General features: G+C 36.2%; 1 protein-coding gene across 1 annotated transcript in view; it reads left to right on the top strand.

Annotated features, from left to right (window-relative positions):
- The first annotated feature begins 5,765 nt into the window (after positions 1 to 5,765).
- timp2b (TIMP metallopeptidase inhibitor 2b) overlaps positions 5,766 to 10,935 on the top strand; it is a 9,278-nt gene continuing 4,108 nt past the window's right edge. The window contains exon 1 of the mRNA XM_084417934.1: positions 5,766 to 6,049. Within this exon, the coding sequence (XP_084274060.1) occupies positions 5,938 to 6,049 (112 nt within the window). The 5' untranslated portion in view covers positions 5,766 to 5,937. The remainder of the gene's footprint in view (positions 6,050 to 10,935) is intronic.

A 10,935-nucleotide genomic window follows, 5' to 3' on the forward strand; every position in this document is an offset into this window, starting at 1 on the left:
TCCAGCTGTCTGTCCGGAGCTTAATGTACAGATGTTTGCGGATGACGCATGGTAAAGATGCAAATACAAACCTCACAAATGCGCTAACCAAAGTTCAAAACTGGTTAAATCAAATTGTCTCATTCTTAATACCAGTAGGTAACCAATGCTATAAAATTTAATTTACAAAATTACAAACAAATCAGGTCTTTCATTACAACAGAGGCTGCTAAATCCTATATCCATTGTATGATTTTTCTCTCACATTGAACACTGCTTCACAGTCTGGTCATTTGCTGGTGTCACTGCACTAAAACCTATTGATCAACTCTACAATAAAAGCAGTTAAGGTATTTGATAGGAAACCACAGTCGTTTCACCTTTGTTCAATTCTACAGAAGTATCAATTCCTAAGTTTTGAAAATCTTCAAGTATTTAAAAGTAGCTGTCTCATATATAGATCAATGAATGGAAAGGCCCCACCACCCCTGGGGGATTTTTATCAAAAAGAGAAATAGCGAGACTAGTACTAGGTCAATTACTCGGGGGGTATTGTGAAGTACAATTTAGAAAGTCTAATTTTGCACAAAACGTCCTCTCTATTAAAGGCTGCACGAATTGGAACAGTATGCCTACAGAAATTAGAGGTAGCCCCACTTTTGTTTCATTTAAGAAACAGCTTAAAAGATGGCTGAATAACAATCAAAACTGTGAACATTAGGTAAGAAGGTAGATTTCTATAGGTAGACAGATAGGTAGATTTATATATTTATAACAAGCACTTTGGGATGTCTATGCACAGACATTTACGCACCTTAAATAATAATTATAATAAGTACTCTATATAGTATAGGTACTTTTAATGTTTTTTAGCTCTATATGTCTATATTAGTTGTTATGTATGTTTTTTTTTTTTTTTTTTTTTTTGTCTTAGCCTGGAAATCCAGAAAGTCTGGCATCGACTAATGAAAATCTGCCAGCTCGAGGGGCGGCACCAAGCATGCATTTGAAAATCTCACTGCATGCAATTGGATAACACTACGACCAATCACAACAAGTTATCGCTTAGCTACCAGCGGAGCTAACTGGTAGATTAGACTCTTGCCATACCCGTTCGGCAAAACAGCAAGAACGCCCTTCTTGTAAAGGAACGATTCGAGCGCCGTCTTCTGTTCCTCTTTTAGATAAAAAGCCATGTCTAACTCGTTCATTGTAGCGGCCAAAGCCGTTTCAAACAACTGGTGTTCATCTATAGCCATCTTTCAATGTTTACTAATGACTTCGACGTCACAGCGCTGTCGTCATCTCGCCTCTGGCCCGCCTATATCAGATAACCCGATGGGATTGGTGCAGCTCGGATACAAGGGCATATTTAATGAGCATCATTACTCAACGCCAGAGTAATCTCGCTGAGCAAATTCAACTTGTGCTCTCGCGAGAACTCTGGATTTCCAGGGTATCTATGTCTGGGACTACGGATGGAAATTAGCATTGTGCTAAATCCGGGGCATTTACGTCAATTTCTATTGTACATTCATTAATATGCACTGTCCCATCCAAATAAAAAAAAATGAAATTAAATGAAGTTGATCCTGGTAAGCACTCATTGTCACAGCTGTAAACACAACGGCTTTCTTCTTCCATGAGGGGGTTTGGCTTCACGATTGCTTTGTTTCTAGGCGGACTGTTAAAGAACGCGACACACACTTCTCCCGGCCATCCTGTAGAGGTCAACAAATCAGATCGCGACTTCGAAACTCCTGAAGTGAACTCCCATTTTGTGTACCTTATGCATCGTTTAACCAACGGTTGGTGGGCGTGAGGCTGAGACTAATTCCCGTATGACCCTTTGAGACCATCATTAGTGGTATTGTGTAAAAACAAGTGCAATATCTCAATTACTTTTGCTCATACTTAGGGCTGAGGATCTGAACAAACCCCATCAACTTTGGAGTGTAACTCATCCCATATTTATTCGACGGACATGAATAATACCTCAAATTGTAGGCATTTTTGGGCTATAGCGAGAGACCACAGACTGTAGACAGGGCAACCACCTAACAATTCCCTAGTTGCTGAATAATAACGTCCTGGAAACAAACCACAACATCCTAGTGGAGGCGAATTTTGCATGGATCATTCACATTTTGGTGGAAAATCTAGATCAGTGGTCTCAAACTCAATCCAACCAGCTCCAACTCACACCTGCAAGGAAGTTTCTAATCCTGAAGACCTTGAGTAGCTGGATCAGGTGTGTTTGATTAGGGCTGGAGCAAAACTGTGCAGAGCTGTGGCCCTCTAGGAATTGAGTTTAAGATCATTGATCTAGATTAAATACCTTTTGTCTTACAGATAAGACTTTTGAGGTCATCAATGTCATAAGGAGTATGGGTGTAAAGGCCTATTCACACTGAGAACCATAACTATAAAGATAACTATAATGATATTTGCATGATTGCATCCATACCAACACATTATAACATTCTGTGTATAACTACAGTTGTGTCATTTGCTGCTTTAAATGCCTGAGCTCTTTAAAGCAGGATTGGCTGTCACTATCATTCATCAGCTGGAAATTCAGCACTGCTTTTTTTTTTAGCATCTTGTGCTTGAGAGCTGAACTTGTACTTGAACTTGAATGTAGGCCCCACCATTTTTTTAATCACAGACAGACAGACTATAGTAGGACTGCGGAGGTTAGAATAGTCTTTTCTTCCCGACAGTGACATATCTGAGTGAAACAACTTCTGGAACAAGAAAAAAATGTAGGGCGGGACTTTATGGGGAATAGAGTGGCGCAAGGATGACGTCAAAACACAGAAGACTAATTCGCCAGTGGTTCCCTCAAGATTTTCCTATGGGGTTTTTCAATTTATCAGTAAAATCTGTGGTAAACATAACTTGACGATACTTGAATGTAGTAAATTACGTCATTTAATCTTTTGATTAAAGATTACAAGGTATTTGTTTTTAACAAAAAATAATCATGTGCACAGATAAACCGTTTATCATCAAAAGAAAGTTTGATGAAATGTACTTTCTCTTTGAATCGCAGAAAGCACAAACATGGCAAGGAAAAAGTCACCCAGATTCCTGACAGGAACATAAAAATAAGGAGAGGGAAACTCAGACAAAACGCAGGAAACACAGTGAAAACGAAACCATTAGAGAATACATATAACAGGTGTGAACAAGTTTTAAATCCGGTATGCCAGTCAAAATACCCACTTATGAGAATGAGCAATGACAGTTTTACTGCACAGTGTAACTGAGCAGCCACCAAAATCATAAAAACTATATTTACAGACATTTGTTAATGAAAGAGCCTTAAAACCATGACACAATGGCTTCTCACACCAATAAAGCAGGGGTGGACCACAAGAACACATTCTGAGGCCTGGGAGATTAGCCTCGAGGAAAAATGACACAGAATTAGTCTTTTGAAAATTCCCCTCTTTCTAGGAGAGGATCCATCTATCTACAGTCGACATCTAGCCAGACATAGCATGAAGTAGTAAATCATGTAGAGATATGTCTGATTTCTTAATTTGTCTGGAAGCACCACATTTACCATATTTATTTGTGGTGTTTGCTAAGGCCCGCATCACTACTATGAAGAGAGTCCAGAAGAGAGAGAGTGAGAAAGTAAAGAGTGGGTGGAGGGTTGAGTAGTGATGCAGAAGTGTTTCCCTGAATCTGGATCACACTTGTGGTTTCATCAGAGAATAATGCAAGATGGACTTCCTTCATCTACTTCCAGTTGCTTAATTATCTTTACTTAAAGAAACTGTGCAGTCTCTATATCATGATAGACAACACACTGGTGTTCCACGTATAAATTAGTGCATTATTTCTCTCATTAGATTAAATTAAACTAATAAAATCTTTACATATTGAAGGACTTTTTCTTCTTGAGAAAATTAATAATTCAGACTTACTATTTGGCTTAGAGAATATCTTGTTGCAATAACTGCGACACATCTTAAAAATGACACTTACATTTTTAATTAAGTGACTTATTGCTGGAATTTTATTGCTAGGTTGTTTAGTGCCTTTATTACATTTCATGTTTTATACATGGGTAGGAAAGGCTTTCATTGTATCTTAAATGCAGAACATTCTCTACATACACCTTTCATACACTATTGGTTCTTCTTTTCTTGTCAAGAACATTAAGAATTCAAACTTACCATTTCACACACAGATGCGTAGAGAGTATCTTGTTGCAATAGCAGTAACACATCTTAAAAATGACAAAAAAGACGATTCAGCAGATAAAAAAAATCAGCGAGAAGTGACAAAGAGACGGCGCACGTTTCTTCCCACGTCACACCATATGATGACAGACGGATAGCTATTGTAACGTAGCCTAGGTGACCCTTAATATGGGAAGCTGGGAAATTCTGATGGATGGACACAAATTCTCCTTTGCGCCATGATCAAATGCACTTGTGTGACACACAGTTTACCTCAATGTCAAACGGGCATGTCTGTGTCAACCAAGGGCAAGATGATATCCAGCACAGATACGTCTCTAAGATGTCTGCTATAGAGCCCTTAATCTGGAAAACATCAGTTTTGTACAAACATCATGAAAAAGCAGTTTTAGATCCATTCTAAGTCATAAACACCTTAAAGACATTTTCCAAATGTCTATTTAACATCTGACACAAAACATCTTGCAGATGAGCAAACACTCTAAAAAATACATCTTGCAGATGCAGTAAATGCAGACATCAAGACATCTCTGTGATGTACATCAGGGATAAATCCCGTTCTGTGAACAAACTTAAAATGTAAGATTGATATCTTGACACGCACATGAAAACTTTACCCTGCTGACAAGTTACATTTACAGTCAAACCAAAAATGATTCAGACACCAGATATCATTTTTGACATTTTTTCACTAGTGTGTGCAGGACACTATTGTTCATTTATGTGAGTGAGGAGAGCAAAATAAAGTAAACTGTGACATATTATACCCAAAAACTCTTCATACAGTGACTACCAGTAACATTTATACAAATTTGGGATCAAAAATTCTTCAGACACTTTGACCTGACCATGTTTTGCTGAAGTGTTTTTTCTTTAATTGCTAATGCAACCTTTTAACACACAGACTAAACAAAATGAAGCATTGCTTGGTAACTGGTTGATCTAAACTGGTATTATCTAATTGTGTAGTTAAATTTAACAGCTGACAGATATTCAACATAATTCATCTGTGAGACAGTCTAACAGAAGGACGGACAAAACCAGTGAAATATCAAGAGATTTGAGTATTTTAGCATTATTTTCTAAACTATAGCGAATAAACTCTAATAATGTGAGGAATTTTGAAGGTGTCTGAATACATTGTGGTATGACTGTAAATTCAACAAATAAAATGTATTGGTGTTATTACACCTTTTTAGTTTTAGGTTATTTCTCATGCCCCTTTCGATGACCTATAATGCTGAAAATATGAACCTTTCAGAATGTGTTGCACATTGCTCAAAAGTGAACACTTGTACTACGCATTCAAAATTGGTTTAAAACAGGGAAGTCAGTGGTCACTGTGAGGTCAAGGGCCAACTAAACGTCAGAGCATTGCCAAACACTGTTTCTGCAATAGACTGTCCTTAAAATATTACTCATACTGTAATCTACTAAAGTAAAAAAAAAAAAAAAAAAGAAGACAAAATATCAAAAAGAGACACTTAAACACTTAAATGAGTACATGATGACTAAGTCAGTGCAAAAAGTAAAAAGTCATATTGAAGTCAGACAAGAAATGGGCGGAGCTCAGGAGAGGAATATAAAGCAGGGCCATTCACAGAGAGAGAGCGAATAAGCATTCAGACTGTCCTCAGGTTAGTCCTCTCACTCCTGTCAGCTTTCCATCTGACCCTCTCTGAAGTCTCTGGACGCAGCTTGTTTTAGTAAATCCACGCGTTTGTCGCAGTCAGCAGTGAAGATGAGTGTTGTCGTTGCCCTTCTGCTGTTATTCCTGAGCGGATCCGAGTTGACCGAAGCCTGCAGCTGCTCTCCTGAACATCCTCAGCAAGCGTATTGCAATGCGGATGTCGGTAAGATTCCATGCATTAACTATTTCATATCCATAGCCTTGTCTGGATTACACTAATACACTCTCTGTCGTGTGCGTATGATAGCAATAGCATGTATATGTGTGTGACGTGAGTTAGCATCTGACAACATATTTCATTCTCTAGTCTAAAATATCGTAGCTAATCCATGCAGAAACAACTATGTTTAATACAAATAAAGTTTAAAAAAGGGGGTATTAGGCCTACTTTTCATTTAGACTGCAGTCTGTATTAATTACAAATGTAAAGGAAAAACTTTTTTTTCAAAGAAGTGACTTATTGCCGGAATGTTATTAGGCTTGTTTGTTGCCTTTATTATTATTTCATGTTTTATACATGTGTAGAAAAGGCTTTCAATGTATCTTACATTTAGAAAATTCACTTGAAGTATCTGAAGAACTGTATCCGATGTCATACACTTTTGATTCGTCTAGTGTTGATCTAATACCGCAGAAGTCAGAATATTAAAATTGCTTATGCGCTATATGCTTGAATTAATATGATAAGGCTATATCAGTGGGAATAACAACATGCTCCCAAATGGCACTACAGGGCCTGTCATGTTTTCCGTCTTTATTTTTTTTATCTTGATATAGTTTCATTCGCTCTGTTTCATTTGCTTAATATTCTCAATTATCAATGCGGATGATAACTTTATTTAACAGTTTTCTTGTTGCACCTTACATGTACTTACTGTAGTAACAGTGAATTATGTATAATTACAAGCAACTAACTGTAAACCAAACCCTAACACTATCCCTACAGTAATTACATGTTCATTGATATTACTCACTACTTACTGGTGTAACAAGGACCAGAAATGGGTGGTATATCTTAAGTATTGTAGCAGATATTATCATTGTAACGGTATCAATCACAATATAGTTGATGTGTTTGTGTCAATATAATCCAGTGAATTAAATCACTGTAGAAATGAAAGGTATTTCATCTCTCATTTGATTAATTTCTCGGTTTTTTTTTTTTTTGGCTTCATGAGCAAAAAAAAAAAAAAAAAACCCTGAAGAGATTATTCATAAATGAATGACTAGTCTCACATTATATAATATGTAATTAAAACAAAAGACTCAAAATCATACAAATAATATTCTGATGTTAAACTCTGATTGGATGATTCACTTTTCACAAGTCATTATAAAACAATTTAACACACACCTGTTAAATTCTGGATAATAATACATTGAGGTGTGACATTACTTGGCAAATTTTTTTTTTTAAAATGCATCACTTCCAAGTTCTGCTAAATCCTGACTTGTTTGGTACACATCCCACTCTACATGTTATATATATATATTGCATAGTTGTACCCCATTAACCAAAAAATCATAATGATTAGTACCTAAGAATAATTAATTAAATAAATACATTTTGAATTACTCATGTTTTAACTTTACTAACATGTTTTCTCAACTTCACTTTGAATTAAATGTCACATATTTATTTCTAAATGATCAATTTTGAGTATTAGGTTATTTATTTACTTATTCTCTTTTACATAAAATACAATTGATTGCATATATATATTTAAAAAAAGTAAAACCATTAAATTGGTTTATGTCCCCCAAACAGTCCACCCTGTTACATTGGTGCTATTTGCCCTTTAAAATCTTAACCTAAATCACATGACTTGGCAGAAGTGACATCATTTACTTAGAGGGAAAGCAACTCCAAGAACAAAGTAAGTGTTAGTCATAAACCTTTCCCTCTTTCCCTCATTTTTTAGAAGATTTGCCGAATAGCATAAAACATGTCCACCCTGTTGTGTCAATTTAGACTGGACATTTTTTATTTATTGATTTTTAAACGTATTTTTATAAATCGATTAAAATTCCTCCTTAATGTTAATCATCTGCTAGCTAGCATGTTGTTCTTTTCTAGCTATAGTAATGGCCATCATTATAGCTTAAAACATCCACCCTGTTAGTCTTTGCATTGTAAATATGTCATGTAACAGGGTGGAAAATACCTTATATTTCTATTAAATATTATTAGGTTATACTTGAGCATTTTCGGATTTTTTTTACACATTTTGTGTGTTTTTTAACATCGTTTTTAACAAACCTGCTCAGTCCAAAATCCACCAAACTATAGGAATGACCCATTTCTACATCTCCATTTCTACAATGTTGAAGTGATGGGGAGAATCTTACGCCTAATTTTAGCTTTATTGTGTCATTGTGTGTAACCTGCCTCAGATCCTCTGACCTTTGGTGTCCTTAGAATACCCTGCCATTACATGACCTACGCATTTTCCATTGTCTATAGTAGCCCTGTGAGTAAAACCTCTGTCAACAGGCTGATTACAGCTGCAAAAAATTGAGAAAGTATTGCCACATGCTAGCAACATAATATTGTGTAGTTAGATGGTCATTACATGACTTGGGGTGGTGAAACTTGGGTCACTGTAGTCAGACCCCAATGACCGCACGCCCACCTGTACATTTAGTGATTGGTTGAAAACAACATCTGCTGCCCGCCACAGGAATCGACAGTCTCATTCGTGTATGTGGCATCATGATGCCGGCAGATTGAAACTCCCACATCATATTTGCCTGATGGAAAGAGTCAAGTCACATAGCGCTTTATACAGTCCAGATTGTTTCAAAGCAGTTTAAACAGCAGTGTTAATGTTGGTAAAATTAAACAATTACGGAACAAATTCAATTTCAGCTTTAAACAGAAAACACTAATGTCATTATTCAGCTCGATTTAGTTCAGTGTTGATTAAGTTCAGTTCAATAACAGTGTCAATCTTGGAAAGTTCATCAGTTCATTCAATTATAAAGCAGCTCCACAGACGACAATAGTGTTGCCATTCAGCTCAATTTAGTTGATTCAATTCAGTTCAACAACAGGATCAATGATGCAGAGGTCATTCATTATTAAATAAATCGATGGTCCGTTTACACGACACCGTTTTCAACTAAAAATGGAAATCTTCGTATGCGTTTTGGCCGCTCATTTGGCCTTAAAATGGGTTTCAACAAGTTTTTGAAAACAATACCATTATCGTCTCCGTGCAAACTACAAAAACGCGAATTTGTGAAAAGCCTGAGATCATGCGCATGTTCAGTCTATAGATACAAAGTGTTTTTATATCGCCAACTACTGGCCTGGCATGAATAACGCAGCATATTCAGTCGTGATTCCGCGGATCCATGTGAACGGGGATCGTTTTGACAACATTGTCGTCTCTAAGCGAATAACATTTTTAGTACATTGTTGTCATGTTAAGCCCAAAGTATACTTAATTCTTTACGAGTACGCTAGTGTATGCGTACAGTCGAACACGTATACTCCATTTGATCGTGGGCGAACGCAGTCGGTCGACACGTGCACTCTAGAAAGTGTTAGGGTATTCCCATGCGACCCACAGAACCAGTAAATGAATAATGTGTAGGGCTCCCTTTCCCCCTCACATACCTGAGCACAGCACCCACACTGTGTGTCCAACTTCCGCCTCGGGATGGAATGAATGTGTGGAAAAGGGAGGCTGTGATTGAACCAGCATAAACCCTGTATGTGTGTTACTGATGAGACAGGCATGCCTGACTTGAGACTGGGACCCTGTGGGTGTATTTGGCATTCTGAGTGTGTGGCCTATAGAAAAGACACTCTGTGTTTGGGGATGAATATGCGGACGGTATGTATGGGCACTCTGAAGAATTACGAGGGGAAGAGTTTTATTGGGATATTTGATCTCTCTTATTCCTATACAATACCGTTTAAAAGTTTGAGGTCAGTAAATGTTTTTAAAAGAAGTCAAGGCTGCATTTATTTGATCAAAAATACAGTAAAAACAGGAAATATTATTACACTTTTTTTACACAGTTTTCTGAAATGCTTGATTCTGATTGGTAGAGCACCAGGGGAACCACCTAACACTGCTGGCCCTCAACCATTTTAAAACATTTTTCTTTTTTTTTGTAATGGTATGAAACGTGATAAAGGTTCAAACAAAAATCATGGACGAACAGGTTAAATGGTCCTGAAAAAAATAGTCACACTTGTGCGATCAAAAATGAACGCATTGGAAATGAATGAGAGACGAATTCCATCTAGTGAAAACTTATGGTACTGCGGCACAAACTAAATCTCACTGAAAGCTCATTTTTTTGAGATATCAGGCTCAAATCTTGAACACAACTTGTTTAGATGTATGGCACTGATTTTCTCACAGTTTTAGAGTGAAAAATGTAAAATAGTATTTTTGCACACTTTTCACTTAAAATTCTGTAACTTTTTAAAACTTTTTTCACTTCAGCAATAATCTGCCAAGTGGCGTCTTTGAAAAGAGATCAAACTTAAGCCTGTGCTCTAAAGCATTCAATATTTACGACGAGCTTAAGTTGGAAATAGCTCAAAAAGTTATAGGGCTGTGCAACGATTAATCGCGATTAATCGCATCCAAAATAAAAGTGTGTTTACGTAATATATGTGTGTGTACTGTGTATAATTATTTTGTATATATAAATACACACATATGCATGTATATATTTAAGAAAAATGTGCATGCATATACTGTATATACCTATTATATATATACATATTTTCTTAAATATATACATGCACATGTATGTATTTATATATACTAACAGTACACACACATATAAACACAGACTTTTATTTTGGATGCGATTAATCACGATTAATTGTTGCACGGCCCTAGAATAAATGCATTATAAATACAGCGTAAATATAATTTAGGACCATAAAATCCTAAAAAGGATATTAAGACCTAAAAATACAAAATATTAAATAAAAAAAAAACATTATCAAACTAAAATATAGTACATTAATTTCATTGCAATAAAAAAATAATATTGCGATAATTTTTGACAATGTTCAAA

Source organism: Rutilus rutilus, assembly GCF_951802725.1.
Source record: "Rutilus rutilus genome assembly, chromosome: 1".
Classification (NCBI taxonomy): domain Eukaryota; kingdom Metazoa; phylum Chordata; class Actinopteri; order Cypriniformes; family Leuciscidae; genus Rutilus; species Rutilus rutilus.